The 21567-nt window shown below is 34.9% G+C and overlaps 1 protein-coding gene across 1 annotated transcript in view; it reads left to right on the top strand.

Annotated features, from left to right (window-relative positions):
* The first annotated feature begins 4015 nt into the window (after positions 1 to 4015).
* Positions 4016 to 21567, top strand: part of LOC141395149 (phospholipase A1) — a 71615-nt gene continuing 54063 nt past the window's right edge. Inside the window, exons 1-2 of the mRNA XM_073970631.1 lie at positions 4016 to 4562; positions 4651 to 4786. Of these exons, the coding sequence (XP_073826732.1) occupies positions 4520 to 4562; positions 4651 to 4786 (179 nt within the window). The 5' untranslated portion in view covers positions 4016 to 4519. The remainder of the gene's footprint in view (positions 4563 to 4650; positions 4787 to 21567) is intronic.

The following is a 21567-nucleotide window of genomic DNA, read 5'->3' as shown; positions in this document are numbered from 1 at the left end:
CTTCCCTTTTGCTTGGAAGCAATACCATGACTGCAATTTCCAATTTAAACTTATATATCTCAAAAATGGTACAACCTAGGAAAAAATTACGAAAGCCAATCTTGTAGAGAATTTTCACAGCTACAACATATTCCTTAGTCCCATTTCGAAAGGATTTTCAGATTTCAAACTAAATCCTGAAGACCTAAGAAAAAAATCTTAAAGTTTGATCTGAACCTTTATATCTCAAAAATGGTAAAACCTAGGAAAATATCAATCAGCCAATCTTGTACAGAATTTTCACTGCTACAATATTTTCTTTACTCCCATTTTGATATGACTTCCAAGCAAAATCGCGAAAACCAAAAAAAGCTAAAAATGTGAACTTTGATTGCGATTTATTAAAAAAACCATCCAGCGATTTTTTCTTGTTTTTGGATTTTTCTCATCTATAAACATTGCTGTTTCAGAACCGGCAAAAACTTCCTTGGTGTAAACGGTTGTGTTTAAAGCTAGTTAAGCATAATATTTTAATATAAGGAGGCGATACAGTCAATCTATTGTCCTAATTTGATCTTCTATGTCTCAATAACTGTAAAACCTACGAAGATATCATAAAAGTCAATCTTGTAGCGAGTACAAAAAAGTACATAGCTGCAAAATTTTCTTCAGTCCCATTTCGATAGGATTTGCGGTTTCCAAGCAAAATCGTGAAAACCTAAAAAACCCTTAAAAATGTCAACTCGAATCGCGATTTGTTTAAAAAGCGCTCCTGAGATTTTTTTTATTTTTGATTTCGTCTGCCACAATAACAACATCCTAATACGCTTGAAGATCGGCTTAACCACCCGTGAAACGTAGCGTAATGGTTGGATGCGTGGGACTTCGGTAGACTCCTAATTTTTCAATGTATCGCTTAGGCCATGAAAGCTCAACTCGAAAGAGGATTTTTTTTGTTTTTGAGTTTTCTCATCTATGAACATTGTAGCTTCAGAAACCCCAAAAACTTCCCAGGTGTAAGCACCTTCCATTTAAATTTGGTTCAAGAGCACCGTGAGTACCTTTTAAATCTATTCTGCTTCCAATTTCACTTTCATGGTTATATGCCCCTTTTAATATTGTTTTCAATTATAAATTCTTCCGACTCGTTTAACACATCTTTCCATGTCATAGGCCATTGTTAACCAGCTTTATACCAAAGTAGTTACCATTCTTTAACCTTTTGTCATGGAAAGGAGCTGCTATTGTTGACTACGTTTTGATTTCCGCAACGGCTTCAGACTGTAAACGTTGAATTTTTCTATTCAAGTCAAGTTCATGTGCTTTCTATATAACAAAAATGGGAGCTTGGTCATTTGATTTTTACTCTTACTTTTGTTAGAAATATAATTAAATTGCAAAATTCAATTTAAGACGGCTTTAAAATACTCTACGAAAATGACAACATTAAGAGGAGAGAATATTACATCATTATGGTATAGCCTATAGAACAACAAATGTCCTTATTTCAAAAATGCATCACATAACAGACCATAAACATTATCACATAACGATGTTTAAACTTGTAAGTGATGGTGGGGAAAATTTCTGACTTGTTCAGTTGTGAAAGCTTCTCTTTCAAGTTAGTCCCATTATATAAAAAAACGAGGGTAATATTTTTTTTAAATATTGATCTTTTGATTTTAACATATTTGGTGTCAATAAATCTTAAAATGAAACTTACACAAAATTCTATACGGTACCATCTTTATCATATCACCTTAAATATTGCGCCGACCCTACGCCATGTTTATTATATTTTCATGTACTTCCCACAGTTAATAACACTATGCTATGCCGTAGGGTAGTCCAATCCAGCAGACAATAGGTGCAGAAAATTAAACAGTAAATTGCAGACCGAGTAGTGATGTTCGTGGTAAATGTTTTGATGCCACCACTGTAAATTTGTATGTGAATCGTAAGTCATTAAGCTTAGACGAAGCGGGAAACCGTCTTTCTTTGTGGTTTGCTTGTAAAAGTAAATTGTTAAATTGGTGAATGAAAACAAAGCCCACTGCCAGAGAGTAAAATACATAATTGGAAACATTTTTTTCAATAATGGCTGTTAAATAACAACACAGAGTGTGTCTCAGGGTACAAAGATAATTTATTAGGAGTTGTGGGACAACCCACTGGCTTGTAAAGCTTATAATTTACATAATTGAAGCAATTAGTTCACATTCCATATGAAGTTCAGAGGTTATGTGAAAATCGAACTTTGAAATATCCAACAGAAAATGGCAATTTGAGGTAACATGCAATAATGACATGAGGCTGGTGGGCTTAGCATTTGCAAATATATTGTAGGTGGCAGTAATAGATTGAAACATATACCAAACTACTAGAAACCGGAATGATCATCTTATGAAGGAAGCAATTATTTACAAGCCAGATCGATCAGAAGAGCGAGTATCAGACCTTTAGCTTGTAGCACGATTTATGGGCTTTAAAAATATTTAAAAAAAATCCACGATTTATGGGCTTTAAAAATATTTAAAAAAATCCACGATTTATGGGCTTTAAAAATATTTAAAAAAAATCCACGATTTATGGGCTTTAAAAATATTTAAAAAAATCCACGATTTATGGGCTTTAAAAATATTTAAAAAATCCACGATTTATGGGCTTTAAAAATATTTAAAAAATCCACGATTTGTGGGCTTTAAAAATATTTAAAAAAATCCACGATTTATGGGCTTTAAAAATATTTAAAAAAATCCACGATTTATGGGCTTTAAAAATATTTAAAAAATCCACGATTTGTGGGCTTTAAAAATATTTAAAAAAATCCACGATTTATGGGCTTTAAAAATATTTAAAAAAATCCACGATTTATGGGCTTTAAAAATATTTAAAAAAATCCACGATTTATGAGCTTTAAAAATATTTAAAAAAATCCACGATTTATGGGCTTTAAAAATATTTAAAAAAATCCACGATTTATGGGCTTTAAAAATATTTAAAAAAATCCACGATTTATGGGCTTTAAAAATATTTAAAAAAATCCACGATTTATGGGCTTTAAAAATATTTAAAAAAATCCACGATTTATGGGCTTTAAAAATATTTAAAAAATCCACGATTTATGGGCTTTAAAAATATTTAAAAAATCCACGATTTATGGGCTTTAAAAATATTTAAAAAATCCACGATTTATGGGCTTTAAAAATATTTAAAAAATCCACGATTTATGGGCTTTAAAAATATTTAAAAAATCCACGATTTATGGGCTTTAAAAATATTTAAAAAATCCACGATTTATGGGCTTTAAAAATATTTAAAAAATCCACGATTTATGGGCTTTAAAAATATTTAAAAAATCCACGATTTATGGGCTTTAAAAATATTTAAACAATCCACGATTTATGGGCTTTAAAAATATTTAAAAAATCCACGATTTATGGGCTTTAAAAATATTTAAAAAATCCACGATTTATGGGCTTTAAAAATATTTAAAAAATCCACGATTTATGGGCTTTAAAAATATTTAAAAAATCCACGATTTGTGGCGTCTAAGATATAGATAAATATTGTTTTCGCTATTCAAACCACTGTATGTGTGTAGTGCTAATGACTTTAGTTTACAAATTAAGTAATTAGAAATGATTTTACGTAAATATGAAATGAAATACGAAAATATTAAAATATGGTTTAAAATGGGTTGGGCTGGATCAAAGTTCATGCAAGTAAAACATTTCAATCACAGACTAATTTGTGTTTCTAGTTTTGTGATTTTTGACCTTTCCCCATTATGACCCAACAAGACCAATGTACATTCGAATACAATTAAAATGTTATTTGTTTCATTTCATGGCAAATTTAATTACATCCATATTCACATTTTATTTGTTGATGGTTTATACTATATTTTCAAATGTTTTGAACAAATCGTTCATGCATTTCAGAATTTATTATTTTCCTTGTTGCGTTTTTCAACGTTGAATTTGTAATTAATTGGTTTATGAGTTTAAAATTAACGTAAACAACCAAAAAAGAGGCAGTACAAAACATGTTGATATAAGAAGAGGAACAAACAATGGAAAAACAAATTTATTACCTCCTCAACTACAAGGAAATAGAATACATGAAAACGTCGCTGCTGACCACCACCACCACAATATACGCGAACACGCGAATTTCAAAATCAAAACAAAGTAAATGAAAATGGAGCGCAGCGAAACCAAAGTTGTCCTGTTAACCAACATTGTCTTCGTCATCGCTTTCATTGAAAAAGTTTCCATGGAATCATAGACGGCAACTGGGCAAGACAGCAACGTGTTGTACTATAGATGGTCCGCATTCTCAAAACGCTCAGTACACAACTGGCTTGACAAGAATTCCAGAAACCAGAGACAATTTTCCATCTGTTCTAAGCCAAGCAATAACGGCTGATTGGATTTTCTTCAGTTTTCAACAACCAGTGAAACATCAAAGAAGAACCATTTTCAAGTGAAGAAAGTGCAAATGTTTTAGCAAAATTAACAAAATTTACTTTGTAACTATGTGGAAAATATTTACATTTATTGTTCTTTGCAATGCAGAAGGTAGAGAAATTAACAAAAAATTTGAAAAGTTTTGCAAATGAAAGTTTATTATTGTGTTTGTTATAATTTCTTTAATATCGCCATGCAGCTCACGTCTATGTCTGGAATCGTTCAGATTGGAATATTTTCATACAACGCCATTTAAATATTGAACCGTTATATTGCCAGCTATTAAGAACGGATGCATGTCCCCATAAATATTTAACGTTTCAATTTTATTCCAAGTAAGTTGGTTGATTACGAGAGATAATTGATTTGCTGTATATTCCGCTAGTGCAGACAAAAAAAAACAAAAAACAGAACGACAGACAATCAAAAGCTCATTAAATGCTAGTTCAAGAATGAAAACAAAAGACTTAAGACACGAACACGATCACGATCATTGACCATTAAACGGTCTTACTCACATTGCAAGTGATTTTCGTGAGATAAACTGTGCGAAATTGTTTTTCTTTTTTTTTTTGCAAAATTGTGTTAAATGTTGTGAGCGTATTTATTTTTGATATAAGAAAAAAATTGAGAAAATTACGATGAAATCGAAAAAAATAAATACATGTGTATTATTTTTCATAAAACTGAAAAACCATATTGAAAGTGAAATACTCGTACATGTCAAATTTAATGAAACTACTCACATTGAAATTGTTTACGAGAGTTATTGTTGGTGTGATGGGTTGAAATAATGATGGATTTTTTTTGTCAAATTCATTTTAGAAAGGTAAAACCTACATACTTTGACGTTTGTTATTCCCGCCGAACTTTAAGGAAGAATTTCACTATTTCAAGTGACCCATATAGTTCATATAGCACGAGTGTTTAATAGATATGTTAAAAATTAAACAAATAATAACAATTGTTTTATAATAGGATCGTTACTCGTTTACTTCTTATGCCCTCATCCCTCATAATGAGGGTGGGTATATGGTGAATGTTGTCAAATATTTAATATTCCATTTCAAAAAACATAAAAAATATATCGTCGGAAATCGAGCTTTATAATGTATCTGAAAAAGGAAAGCCGACGACTCGAACCCACACACCTACCACAATGTGACATGACATATTTCACCTTTGGTAATGAAGGCTCCTCAGACATATTGGATGTGGGGCGGCTACGCTATCATCTAACTTTTACTCTTTCAAATGCAATTTGTGTTTTTACAACTCTGAATGTTTTGTTCAGTAATTGTATGGCTCTCAACACACGCTTAGCGTAGTCTTTGAAAGTTATGAGTTTGGCTCTGAACACTAGCACGCCGTGACAACACTTTTTTCTTTGTGTTTTTCAAGGACGTGGGTTCAAACCCTAGCCTGGCTCAAATTCTCAAACAAGTAAAAAGTCGTTAAGTTCGGCCGGGCCGAACTTTTTATACCCTCCACCATAAAATAGTCTTGATTAAAATGGAATAATTAGGGTCTTTTCACAATTTTAGGTGGAAGAACTTTTCGACATGGATAGACTCCTACTGCTTCCCAATATTGCTTAAATTAGACTGTGAACACAAATGTTGGGGCAGAGATAATTCCTTTTGGAGATGAAAGCCCTTGGTGTGTGTATATTAAAAACCCCTAAGGACAGATGCGCCGTGAGTCGAACTTCCGCGTTATGGCGTGATGAAGTTTTTGCAAGAGACCCTGTAAGCCATCATGAATTAGCATTATATATTTTTTTGTTGTTTTTGTTGAGCACTTAAGTAACAGTGAACAAAGATATAAAGCTAATTCCTGATGGCCCACAGGGTCTCTAACAAAAATTTCATCACGCCATAACGCGGAAGTTCGACTCACGACGGATCTGTCCTTCGGGGTTCATAATATACTCACCAAGGCCTTTCTTCCCCAAGAAAGGTAGGTGAAAGTACCACCTACGGGGCTAAATCAAAGAGTCAACCTATCTTTAAATTTTTTGGCGGAAAAGTTTTATAGCTGCAGGGAACTTCAAGAGTCAAATTGAGGGTAGTTTCATCAAAACAATGTAGACCCTCAAAAATGGACCCATGCTGATGAATTTTAGTGAAGAAATTTCGTGACCACTGAAAATTCCCGAAAATCGGGAGGTACAGTTATATGGGGGCTATACCAAAACATGGACCTATGTTGACGATGCTTGGTGGAGATATTTCATGACCACTGAGAACCTCAAATGGCAAATTGCAGATAGTTCGGTTACAAATTGTGGCTAAAATTCTTAAAATACCGAGAATCGGAAGGTACCGTTATATGGGGGCTATACCAAAACATGGACCTATGTTGACGATGCTTGGTGGAGATATTTTATGACCACTGAGAACCTCAAATGGCAAATTGCAGATAGTTCGGTTACAAATTGTGGCTAAAATTCTTAAAATACCGAAAATCGGGAGGTACCGTTATATGGGGGCTATACCAAAACATGGACCTATGTTGATGATGTTCGGTGGGGATGTTTCATGACCACTGAGAACCTCAAATGGCAAATTGCAGATAGTTCGGTTACAAATTTTGGCAAAAATTCTCAAAATGCCGAAAATCGGGAGGTACCGTTATATGGGGGCTATACCAAAACATGGACCTATGTTGACGATGCTTGGTAGAGATATTTCATGACCACTGAGAACCTCAAATGGCAAATTGCAGATAGTTCGGTTACAAATTGTTGCTAAAATTCTTAAAATACCGAAAATCAGGAGGTACCGTTATATGGGGGCTATACCAAAACATGGACCTATGTTAACGATGCTTGGTGGAGATATTTCATGACCACTGAGAACCTCAAATGGCAAATTGCAATAGTTCGGTTACAAATTATGGCTAAAATTCTCAAAATACCGAAAATCGGGTGATACCGTTATATGGGGGCTATACCAAAACATGGACCTGTGTTGACGATGCTTTGCTGGAGATGTTCAGGTGTCAAATTACAGATATTTCGGTTAAAAAACTGTAGCTAAAATTCTCAAAATACCGAAAATTGGGAGGTACCGTTATATGGGGGCTATACCAAAACATGGATCTATGTTGACGATGTTCGGTGGGGATGTTTCATGACCACTGAGAACCTCAAATGGCAAATTACAGCTAGTTCGGTTAAAAATTTTAACTAAAATGCTCAAAATACCGAAAATCGGGAGGTACTGTTATATGGGGGCTATACCAAAACATGGACCTATGTTGACGATGATTGGTGGAGATATTTCATGACCACTGACAACCTCAAATGTCAAATTGCAGAAAGTTCGGTTACAAATTGTGGCTAAAATTCTCAAAATGCCGAAAATCGGGAGGTACCGTTATATGGGGACTATACCAAAACATGGACCTATGTTGACGATGCTTGGTGGAGATATTTCATGACCACTGAGAACCTCAAATGGCAAATTACAGCTAGTTGGGTTAAAAATTGTAGCTAAAATTCTCAAAATACCGAAAATCGGGAGGTACCGATATACGGGGGCTATACCAAAAAATGGACCTATATTGACGATGTTTCGTGGAGATGTTTCATGACCACTGAGAACCTCAAATGTCAAATTGCAGATAGTTCGGTTAAAAATTGTGGCTAAAATTCTCAAAATACCGAAAATCGGGAGGTACCGTTATATGGGGACTATACCAAAACATGGACCTATGCCCATATCCTTTGGGATATAAGTTTGTTGATCACTGGGAACCCTAAGTGCCAAATTATAGCTAATTCGGTCTGCAAATGTGGCGAAGAACGTCAAAATACCTCAAATTCGGAGGTACCGTTATATGGGGGCTATACCAAGGAGTGGACCGATATAGCCCATCTTCGAACTTGAGCTGCCTATGGAAAAAAGATCCTCGCGTGCCAAATTTCAGCACTCTATCTCAATTATTGCGGACGCTAGAGTGATTACAACAGACGGACAGACGGACAGACAGACGGACAGACGGACATGGCTAGATCGTCTTAGAATTTTATCCTGATCAAGAATATATATACTTTATAGCGTCGCAAATGATTAGTTCGATGTGTTACAAACAGAATGACAAACTTAATATACCCTCCATACTATGGTGGAGGGTATAATAAATAAAATAAGCTGAGCCAGGCTGGGGTTTGAACCCACGTCCTTGAGGAGCCTTCATTACCAAAGGCGAAACATGTCATGTCACATAGTGGTGGGTTCGTGTCGTCGGCTTTCCTTTTTCAGATGCATTATTGATCATAAAGCTCGATTTCCAACTAGAAATTAATACTAAAAATGATCTTCGCCTAAAAAGGCAAAATTCTCAAAAAATATATACGAATGCGCTTTTTGTTAACTACGGGCAAAAGTTAAGGCGGTTTTATTTCTGCTTTAAAAAAATATATTATAAAAGCACTACTTATTTTAATGAGCACAAATTTTACTAAATAGTTATCACAAAGTGACTTCAGCGAGTAGATTATTGTATTTATAATACTAGCCGACGCGGTCCGCGATGCTGGCCCTTGAAACAGTTTTATGCTACCTTTTCTTAAGTCAATTATATATTTCTTGCATCCATAATTAGTCGGGATCTGCAAGTGAGTATAAATAAAAAAAATTTCAGAAATGTTGGTGTTGATAAGCAATTTTGACATACCGCCAAAGAACTGATGCCTTGAGGCATGCATTTATTTCATCTGCTGGAATTAAATCCTTCAAAAAGCGACCTATAGCTTCTAGGGAATTTTTATGTGCCATCGTACATTCGTTCCAAATGATAACTTCTATTTAATATTGTACTTATTCCCTTCATTCATATAAATTTCCAGTGGCAACTTAAGGACCGACTGTGTCGTCCTTCCACCTTCTTATAATGTATATCATATATAACTGATGAAGCTATATCTATCTATATTTTGCCTTCTAATCCAAACACTTGCTTTAAAATAAGATGTTATGTATAACATCTGGTATTTCCATTGACTTATAGCTTTCGTAAGATTTACATATATAGCCCATTTAAAAAAGTAGGGCAAACGGGATAACCCTCTTCTCCGAAATTCCACAAAATATATAGCTTATTTCCCACCATTGGCCATCTCTGTACATCATCTGAAAATGATATGGAAATCGACTCAGAAGTTTTGGCGATATAACATATTAAAAAGAGGCATGGTCGGGTCTTTAGGTCCCAAATAAGGACTTAGGGTGGGGGACACAACCACCATTGCAAATTCATTTTCAATCCTATACGTTCGCAATATTTACAAAAATAGCGGTTTTAAAAAAATAGGGCCTTGTGGAGGTTCCTCTCCGAAATTCAACAAAATATATTTTCACCAGGGGCCATCCCTGTATATTCTCTGCAATTTTCAACAAAATCGGTTAAGTAGTTTTGAATTTATAACATATTTAAAAAAGTGGGTGTGGGGTGGGTCTTTATGCCCCAAATGAGTACCTAGGGTCGGAGATACAACCACCATTGCCTCGCAAATTAATTTTCTCACCGATACGTTCGTCAGTTTTGCTAAAATAGTGTTTTTTTTTTTTAAATAGGGCATAGGGGAGGTATACCGCCACCACTGAAATTCAACAAAATTTATAACCCTTTTCACCACGGCACCTCCCTGTACATTCTCTGACATTTTCATGAAAATCGGTTCAGTAGTTTTGGATATTTGGATATTTAAAAGTGGGCGTGCTAAAATAGCGTTTTTAAAAAATAGGGCATAGGGGAGGTACCCCGCCGTAATTCAACTAAGTATTTTCAAGAAGATGGGTTAAGTAGTACATTCTCTGAAATTTTCAGGAAAATCGGTTCGGCAGTTTTGGATATATAACATATTTAAAAAGTGGGCGAGCTAAAATAGCTTTTTTAAAAAAAGTAGGGCATGGGGGAGGTACCTCGTCTTGCCTATTTGCACCACCGGTGTTCCCTGAACATTCTCTGAAATTTTCAAGAAAATCGTTTCAGCTGTTTTTGAGCCAATACGAAACATATGTATGTACATACTAACATACACACATTGTCTTTTATATAAGAAGAAGAAGATGAATGACTTTTTTAAAGAAATAGGGTATAGGGGAAGTACCCCGCCCCCTCCGAAATTCAACAAAATTTGTATCCCATTTTATCCCGGGGCCATCCCTGGCAATTTCAGAAAAATCATTTTAGTAGTTTTTGAAGAAAAGATAAAAATTTAAAATTTAAAAAAATGTGTGGCTAAAATTTCACAAAAAGAATTATCCAAATCGGCCCAGCCGTTTTCAATTTTAAATGAAAAGTGCTTACACCTGGGAAGTTTTTGCGGATTCTGAAACTACAATGTTCATAGATGAAAATAATATATAATCAAAAATCAAAAAATTGCCGGAACCCTTTTTAAATAAATCGCGATTCAATTCGGCATTTTTTAGGGTTCTTAGGTTTTCACGATTTTGTTTGTAAACCGCAAGCCCTATCAAAATCGAACAAAAGAAAATGTTGTAGCTGTGAAAATTCTCTATAAGATTGACTTTTATGGTATTATCTTAAGTTTTAACGTTTTTGCGATATAGAAGTTCAAATTTGGACAATGCACTGACTGTATTGTCTACTTATAAAACAGTGTCATGACTGCAATTTCCCATCTTAAACTTATATATCTTAAAAATGGTACAACCTAGGAAAAAAATATGAAAGCCGATATTGTAAAGAATTTTTACAGCTAAAACATTTTCTTAAGTCCCATTCCGATAGGAACTGCGGTTTTCAAGCAACATCCTAAAGATCTGAGAAAAAAATCTGAATCTATATCTCAAAAACGGTAAAACCTACGAAAATATTATGCAGGTCAATCTTATACAGAATTTTCACTGCTAAAACATTTTCTTTAGTCCCATTTCGATGGGACTTGCGGTTTACAAGCAAAATTGTGAAAACCTAAAAATGTGAACTTTGATCGCGATTTATTTAAAAATCACTCAAGCGATTTTTTCTTATTTTTGGATTTTTCTCACCTATGAACATTACTGTTTCAAAATCCGCAAAAACATCTCAGGTGTAAGCGGTTTTCACTTAAAGTTAAGGCGCATCATGTATAACATTGTTTTATAAGGTAGCGTTACATTTGAACTTCTATATCTCAATAACGGTAAAACTTACGAATTTATGATAAAGGTCGATTTTGTAGAGAATTTTCATAGCTAAAAAAAAGTCAACTTGAATCGCGATTTATTAAAAAGGCGCTCCCGCGATGGTGCCATAGGGGGTTTTTACAGCCTTCGAGCTGTTTGCTCAAGAAGTATGGACTTGCCCCTAAAAAAACTTTTACCATCGTAATTGAGGCAGTGAATGCAAGTTGTTCAACAAAAATCAAAGTGATTCGATATCAGGTCTTAAAATGAACTTATCCGAAATTTTGTGTGGGAGGTACCGGATGGAGTGGACAAATATAGTCCATATTTGAACCTGATCTATGTATATCTGGTAGGTATATTAGGATGTGTAAAGTATAGACCAATTCGGCCACTCCCTTCAAGAGTTAACGTACGAACAATTTTTCCGAACATTTTTTAACATTTGTGGGGGAGGTACCTGAAGGAGTGGACCGATATGGCTTATCTTCAAACCTGAACTATGTTTGGACAAAATATTACAAAGGCCAAATTTTGGACCGAATCGGCAGATTCGTTTGAGAGTTATCTTGCGCTCCAACCACCTCACACTATTTTCTATTTTCTCAGGAAGTACGCTATTTTCTCAGGAAGTACGAACTTGCCCCTTATGAAACTTGTACCGTCGTATGGGGGACAGTAAACACAAGTTGCCACAATAAAAATTAAAGCGATTCGAGAGCAGGTCCTAAACTGAACTTTTCCTAAATTTTGGGTGGGAGGTACCCGAAGGAGTGGACCGATTGAGTCCATATTGAAACATTATCTAAGTCTGGTACACATTTCAGGATGTGCCTTTGCATGGACCAAATCGGTTACTCCCTTCAAGAGTTATCGTGCGCACAAATTTTCCGAACATTTTCGAACTTTTATGTGGAGGTACCAGAAGGGGTGGGCAAAATATTACGAAAGCCAAATTTTGAACCGAATCGGTTGCTCCGTTCTAGAGTTATCGTGCGCACCAGCCAGACAGACGGACAGACAGACGGACGGACATTGCTAAATCAACTCCAAATTGTCAGAAACACATTTCGTCCAAACATACTTGGGGTCTAAAACCATTATTTCGATGAGGCACATTTTGCCCGTATGAAAGTGTATATGGTAAAATTCAAATTTCCTTTAAAATTCCATCGAGAAAAAAATTAAAAAAATTTTGAGAAGCACATTCACGATTTTTGTTACATGGGTTAAGAAAAAAATCGTGGCTTCAAATATGTTCGCGTTCACAAAATTGGATGCTGCGCCCAAAAGTTATGGGGGGTTTTATTCCCTTATAAAGAAAAAATATTTAAAAATTCCCTTTGTGTTGCAATACCAAAATGTATATATAAATCGGTAACAACATTTAATATCTATCCGTAGACGCCTAAATATTAGCTAAATTTATTTTCATTTTCGCGGAAAATCAAAAAATAATGAAGGAATCTTGGAGTAAATTTTATTTATTCTTACTCAGAGTCCATAAAAATCTCTAAAAAATAAATTAAAAATACGTACAGAATCTTGACAATGTCCAGAAAAATGTGAGACCAAAATTTTATTGATTAGGATTTTAAATTGCATATTGCAGCTACAACAAAAGACAAAAGTTTATTGTTGGAACATTATTTCAAGAATATATTTTTTGGTTTAATACGAAAAATTTGAGAAAATTTTTTGGAGTTATTCTACTATTTCGCTAAATTTCCTAACAAAACCTGAATTATTTTGCTAAAACCTCTTCAAGGAAAATAGTTTATCATCGTGAAAGTATATTTGCATAGTGTGATAAGCAATAGAATTAAAAAATAAAGAGTGATATAGATATTACAATCAAAGAAAAAACATAAAAGTTAAAAACCGTATAACGCGCGAAATAGTGCTTTTCGCATAGAGCGAGTGCATCTCTGCCAATATGTTTGCATTTTTCCATGTTTCATTTAACCGCAAAAGTGTGCCATCAGTTGCATCTTACTGCACCAAAATGCTTCATGTGGGTAAAAATAACGCGATGTTCATATGATTATAAGGCGCATCCGATTTCAGTGACCCCCTGTTAAAAATACGTCAATAAGACAAATTTTATACAGATTCGTCAAGAACCGCGGATGTGCTACCTGATTCTATTTTTGGTTAAATACGAATACTACTCCCGAATCTCTGAAATTCATGACACACCTTTTTGACAAATATTATAATCGTGCATAAAGGATTCCATTTATGTAAAAAAATTTAAGGGCAATCGCGGTTAAGTATGCGGATTAGTCAAAATAAAATTTTGCTTATTTTCCTATTTTCAGGGTATCTATATCAGCGGTTTTAGTGGATGGATTCGATCGCGGTAGGGCTCATTGAATCGGGCGCGGAAAAAAACTAAAATCACGCGGGGTTCAAGGGTACCTGAGTCATAGTTGTAAATTTTGAAGCCAAAAAATAGGTTTTTAAAGAAAAATTACGTACCAAAATTCGACTTTGGACTCCTATTACTAGGGAGCTGTGGGAAGCACACTCATGAGATATACATCAAACGACGTGGAATCACGAGTTCTACAATCCAATAAATAGATTAGGTCATTATCTGGTTGCGCCCTCCAATTATAAGAAAAATTCAAAAAACCCCGATTTCAAAACTTCAAAATGTCAGCATCGATTTAAGAGGGATGCACTGTATATATCGAGAAGTCACACATTAGCATCATGTTGCCCAAGGGGTATTTTTCAATCCTTTCTTTGAGCTCAGGTCTGAATTTTCCCTCGTTTGACCAGAAATCAAGAAAAAACACAAAAAAGCTTGCTAACTTCAACACATTTTTACCCATTTTTTTATATTACCACCAACTAGAGTTTGGGAATTCCCGACTTTTTTTCATTCCCGGGAAATCGGGAATGAAAATTTCTCATTCCCGGGAACCCGGGAATTCCCGGGACTATGGGAAATCGAATCCCTGAGGCATAGACGTGACAGAGAGTAAGCAAACATGAAGTACTTACTCCCTTTATGTGTAGTTGTGTCGTTAGTTGTCTCTTTGGAACAATATTAAGGGTAAAATACTAAAGGGTCAAAAAGCAATAGCAAACATCCAAAATTTTGAAAGAACAATAAATCATATACAGCATAGGCAGCTGTTCAAGAATATCTATATGTATGTGATCAAAATCCAATTATTCCTGATTAATTTGCGGAGGTTATATAGAATATATTTTTCGCACTACCATCCTAGCAAAGCTTCCTTGATATCAAAGAATTTTTATACGGCTGACCTTTTGAGTACACGACTTCACAATTGCAACACGGTGGCACCAATGATTAGAGGCGTACTTATATGAACATTCATACCATAGTTATTACTGGCTTCCAACCCTAATATACTCTATTTGCCACTTATACATTATACAGTTTTTAATATTGCATACTATAATTTTGGAGAATACAACAATTCGAATAGATCACAGCTTTTATATCATGGTAAATTAATATCCTTCAAGAACGCCATCAATAAAAATATAGACTAGAACAACAAGGAAATGGCTTCAAAAAGTTCAGAGTGCTCCTATTCTTTGCCGGAATCAACTAAGAATATAGACTTATGTGAGGTTCGAATTCCAGAGAAAAACACCAATTATCGAGAGGACCAAAATAAATATATTTTATACGAATTACCGCGATTTTTACAATGGACCCGCAATTACGAATAATCGGGGCACGAATTATCGCGACTACACTATATTGCCGACATTAAATAACTATAAGGCAAACAAGTAAGAAAGGCGTTAACTTCGGCTGGGCCGAACTTGTTCTACCCTCCACCACGAATTGTATTGAAGTAAAATGGAACAATTAGTTTCCTTCCTTTATGAAGAAGACAAATACCAATATTTCTGTAAGATAGTGTGGTTAACAGGGTGTAAAAATGCTTGCCTGTCACACGAACCGTTCGTACTAAAACGTATACGTTAAAAATTTGGTTCTTGTAAAATTTTACGAACAATTCGTTTTTATCTGAAATCTTTCGTCTATTTCATAAAAGCTTTTATATTTCAGGGTTTGCATGATACTTATTTTGGAAATTTTGCATAGACATCTGCACGTAAAATGTGTTACTTGATGGCAACCCCGATAAACAGATGGAAAACAAAAAATAAGAAAAAATGTAATCAAATTTGTCCAAAAATATTTGTGATAATATGAAGAAACCGATGTACATATACGCGTGTGCTTCTATGGAAATGAATAAAATTGCATTCCCCTCCAGTTTTCGTGTGTTTTGTGCCATTTATTACTCAAATTATATATTTTTCATTCAAAACGATGGGTCTATTCCATTCGTTTATTTTTGACGTATTCGTTCGTTTGATTTTGTTACGAAAATAAAAAGCTTTCATTTGTTTGTCACACGAATACAAACGTCAATCGCTATGAAAACCAAATTGTGTCTTCGTTCATGAAATCGACGAACGAATGGGCAAAAACTTTTTACAAAAACACGCTGTAAAACCTAACAAATACCAAAAATCAAGAGGTATGCTTCCATGGGGGACATAGGAAGACGTGGACCTATACTAATAATTATTTTCTGGAATATTTTATAAACCCATAGAAGACTAAATAACAAATGTCAGTCATTTCGGTGAGATATTGACGTCACAGCCTTCAGAATTACGAAAATCGGAAGGTATCGTTCTATAGGTACGGTGACCAACCGTACTCTATTATAGAGGACAGTACTCTGTCCTCCAATGGAAATGGTAAATGGCGCCTGGCATTGTTGTCAAGCCCAGAAACTTATGTAGTAGCCCTCGTATGTGTACTCTATTTTCATCCAAACCTGGACCTGTACCGACAAATTTATGGGGGAAAGTTTTATACCACCAACGAAGATTAAATATCAAATTTCAGCCATTTCGGAGGAATGTTGAGTCCAAAACCTTCAAAATATTGCGAGCTGTATGTTGATTTCAACAGACGGGCGGAAGAACGGACAGACGGACATGGTTATATCGACATAGAATTTTACCCTGATCAATAATATATATACTTTGTATGGCCCCCGATGAATATTTCGATGTGTTACAAACGGAATGACAAATTTAATTATACCCTCCATATTTTGGTGGAGGGTATAAAAAAATACATGCCTTATACATGAAAATACAAATGCCCGTATTCCCGGGAATTTCAAAAAAATTTCCCGGGAAATCCCGTTCAAAAAATTTCGGGAATTCCCGGGAAATCCCGGGCCGGGAATTCCCGACCAGAAACTCTACCACCAACGCAGCTTCCACGAAAATTATTTGTTATGGTTCATATTATAAGATCGTGGCTAAAACACTTCAGTTCATGTAAATATATTCATATTTTATAAAATATATTAACAGTTCGCGACTTATTAAATGGTGAACCTTAACTTCAACGATTGTAAAACATTTTTGAATATTACCATATACCCTCGTTAGCATAAATGCTGAGGGTATAAAAAATAAAAATTATATTATTCTAATTTTGTTGTTTTATGATTTTAAAGGAAAAGTTGAAGAAAAAAATGTTAGAGTTCTTTCTCTTTTTCGTCAAAATTTCGTGCAATAATGAATATATTCCGTTGCAACCAATTTTTGCTTTATAGTTTACCTACGTATTGGCGAAAGTGTTTATATCATTAGATTAAATCACAAGGACTTCATATTGTGGCATAAAATTAAAATAAAGTTAAAGTAAAATATTGAAGCGCATAGAAACCGCGTAGTCGTGGAAATTACATGATGCGCATCCGATTTTCGTAAACAGCGAATCAATCCCTTTTATTTGATATACACTTTGTGAAATTTTATTTGGTGACCACGATGTAGCATCTGTTGAATATTAGGGGGTAAAAAAACAGTAAAATGGCTATGATATACGCATCCGATTTCAATGATCACCATTAAAAAATACATCATTTTATGCCGTTTCAATGCGATCCATCGAGAACCGTGGAGGTAGCATCGCACTCAATTCTTAGGAAAAATCTATTATATCTCTGGATTCGCAACAATTTTTAAATATCTGTTTTCGCAAATTTTAAACACGCGTATCGATCTATTTATTTAAGTAGAACTGACACATCCAAAACTCATTTTACTACGCGATATTTTCAAAAAAAAATTTTGCACTTTTTCGAAATTTGAGGGATATCATATCCGCCGATCTAGTGGACCGATTTGGACGCGTTGCGGCTTATTAGATTCAGAACGCAAAAAAAAACTAATTTTACGCGGGTTTCCACGGAAATTATAAGACAGTTGTACATTTTGGACCAAAAAAGTAGGTTTTTCAGAAAAATTTACGCACAAAAATGTTGACTTTGGGCGAAGATTGCTGCGATCCTATGAAGACTACACACTCGACTTATACATCAAAAATGCGAATTCGCGAGTACTCCAATCACATAATAAGTTTTAGACAAATCTCGTTGCGCGTCCGGATTAGAGCAAAAATTCCAAAACCACTTGTTTTTTTGCATCAAAATGTCAGCATCCTTTTGACGTGGTTAAAGTGAAACTTCGAAAAAATTATACGTAGGAAGCTTAATGTCTGAAGTGTATTCTTTAACTTTCTCTTTGAGCATTATGCTGTGCATTGTGTTCTAAAGCTAATAATTGGACAATAATAAAAAACGTGTTAGCTTCAAAACATTTTTCCCTATTTTTTACATTAATGTGGTCAAAGCTTCCGCACAAATAATTATTTAAAAAAATCCTTCGGTGAATCGTGCTAAAACAGTTCATTTTACCGATATACGTTCAGAGTTTGTGTTGATGTACAATAGTTCGCGTGTTACAATACATCAAACATACGCTTCAACATAAGTTAAATTTCTACAAATATGGCCATATACCCTCGTTAGCATAAATGCTTAGGGTTTAAAAAGACAGATAGGCTTCAACCCATTTTTTATACCCTCAGCGTTTATGCTAACGAGGGTATATACACTTTCATACGGGCAAAATGTGCCTCATCGAAATAATTGTTTTAGACCCCAAGTATGTTTGGACGAAATGTGTTTCAGACAATTTGGAATCGATTGAGCAATGTCCGTCCGTCTGTCTGGCTGGCTGGAGCGCACGATAACTCTCGAACGGATGAACCGATTCGGTTCAAATTTTGGCTTTCGTAATATTTTGCCCAAACTTAGTTTAAGTTCGAAGATGAGCTATATCGGTCCACTCCTTCCGGTACCTCCCCCACAAAAGTTCGAAAACGTTCGGAAAATTTGTGCGCACGATAACTCTTGAAGGGAGTAACCGATTTGGTTCATACTTTGCCCATCGTGGAGCGTGTACCAGACTTAGATCAGCTTTTAATATGGACTCAATCGGCCCACTCCGTCGGGTACTCCCACACAAAAATTTGGAAAAGTTCAGTTTAGGACCATCTCTCGAATCGCTTTGATTTTTGCTTTAGCAACTTGTATTCACTGCCCTCCATACGACGGTATAAGTTTCATCAGGGGCAAGTCCATACTTCCTGAGAAAATAGCCTGAAAGTTATAAAAAACCCCTATGACACCGTGTGAGGAGGTTGGAGGGCAAAATAACTCTCGAACAGGTCTGCCGATTCGGTCCAAAGTTTGGCCTTAGTAATATTTTGTCCAAACATAGTTTAAGTTCGAAGATAAGCCATATCGGTCCACTCCTTCAGGTACCTCCCCCACAAAAGTTCAAAAATGTTCGGAAAAATTGTGCGTACGATAACTCTTGAAGAGAGTGGCCGAATTGGACCATACTTTACACATCCTAATATATCTACCAGATATAGATCAGGTTCAAATATGGACTATATTTGTCCACTCCATCCGGTACCTCCCACACAAAATTTCGGATACATGTTCACTTTAAGACCTGCTTTCGAATCGCTTTGATTTTTGTTGAAGCAACTTGCATTCGCTGACTCAATTGCGATGGTAAAAGTTGTTTCAGGGGCAAGTCCATACTTCTTGAGCAAACATCCCTGAAGTTGTAAAAAACCCCTATGGTACCATATGTAGTGTCTGGAGATCCATTATTTTTAGTATCTTCTCCACAAAACTTTTGATCTCTAATCCTAATCAAAATTTTTGTCAGTTCAAACGCCCAAAAATTTTAAAACTCCCTAAATACATGCGTTTTTTTTGGGAAAAAATTGTTTCAATATACACAGGCTGAGGGTATATCTCTGTCGGCAAAGCCGACTGATACTTTATTACTTGTTAACATAAACATAGCCACAGCTTCCACGCAAATTATCTTTTAAGGCCAATATTTTTTGCCACGTCCAAAAACATTTCATTTTATCTACAAATATTTAATGTGTATAATATATAATCACAAGTCGCATGTTTTAAAAGGATAAACCTTGGCTTCAGCCATATTAAATTTTCAAAAATATTGGTTATATAGATTTGGCTCTCATTTATGGAACAAATTAGTACTATTTCGCATAGGATACGTAACGGCAGTCGCACGATAGTTTGCGAAATACATGAACGCCTTTTTAGGCGGAAGTGAGTGACTGATTTCCTTTCGTACGGGTTTTCGTGCGACATACATAAATAGGCTGTTAATGTCTACAATTATTAAAAAATTTTCACATATATTATTTGCAAAAAGTGATTTGCTCCATTACAGACGGACATTTCATGAAGTAATCTTTTGTATGAATTTCCAAATTTCCCACAAATAAAAGTATGTAATACCTATCTAATACAAAAAAATCTTTCACACAATCTCCATATTCTGATTAACATATTTGGCTCATATTCATACAAAGACAAAAGACTTAAGGCACAAGCGTTTACAATTTAATTGTTTCCACCCTGATTAGGAGCCAAAGAAATGCAACATCATTCCAAACAATCTTAACAACAACAACTACAATGAAAGTAACAACCCACGTAATAACATTTCACATTACATTTTCATTTGTATTCATTTCACCACCGAACAACAATGGGAAAACATAATTATAACACATGTCTATCTAAATTAAAACAAACCAAGCAGCCAACCGACCAAAAAGCTACTGTGTATAGTGTTGAAGATGCACACAAGCTAAACACAAATCACATATGTTTAGAAGTAAACAAAGCATAACTCTGACACTACACCACTCTCATAACATAAATCCCAAGTGTAATAATTGAAACGACAGCAGCCCAACACAACAACAATAACATCCATAAAATACCAAAGAGACTAAATATTTTATTTGTTGTTTTGATCATGATTCCATAAATCAAAAACAAAAAGAAAACAACAACTTCACTCAGAAGTCAAAATAATGACCATCGAAAGATCACTGTGAACAGTTTGAGCCAATTTAAGCGAAATTGAGTTAAAGTCTATAGATCGCGAATTGTAAACATGCTCAAAATAAATCAAGCCAGTCAAGTGCGCCATTCATAATGGCAAGTTTTCAAGAGGGGAGAGTATGATAAGACAAGATGTGAAAAAAAACAACAACAGAGAATATATGACATAGTTCTTGGATAGTTTATGAAAAACGTGATTTCGGCAATTATTTGAGTTTTGTTTCATCCATCGGCTGTGTTAGGAAATCATTAATATGCTATAATTACTCGATTAATTAGTAGCTTTAACTAAACCAGTTGTGGAATTCTTTGCCTATTTTTCCGTTACCGACAAAAATTGGTAGATATTTAAAGGCAAGTTAATACTGTTGCTATCGGTCGCTAACTTGTTGAAAATAATCGTTATTTGAAAGATTTATGAAGACTGAAAATTTCCACTTATCAACGAGTGTCGCACAATGGTTCAGAAATCGACTTTCCTTAAGAAAACCCCAATTTTGTTGTTGTTTTTGTTGTAGCAGCATAGAAACCTACGTAAAGCACAGGCTGCCAGGCCAGCGGCTGCCAACCTGGTCGAAACACTATGGTTTCGGGTCAATCCGGTACGAAAGAACTCGCTGCCGTGGGATT

This window comes from Musca autumnalis, unplaced genomic scaffold, assembly GCF_047663935.1.
Source record: "Musca autumnalis isolate F117 unplaced genomic scaffold, ASM4766393v1 scaffold_2, whole genome shotgun sequence".
NCBI lineage: Eukaryota > Metazoa > Arthropoda > Insecta > Diptera > Muscidae > Musca > Musca autumnalis.
The sequence above is the reverse complement of the archived record's forward strand: the minus strand, read 5'-3'. Positions and strand labels throughout refer to the sequence as shown.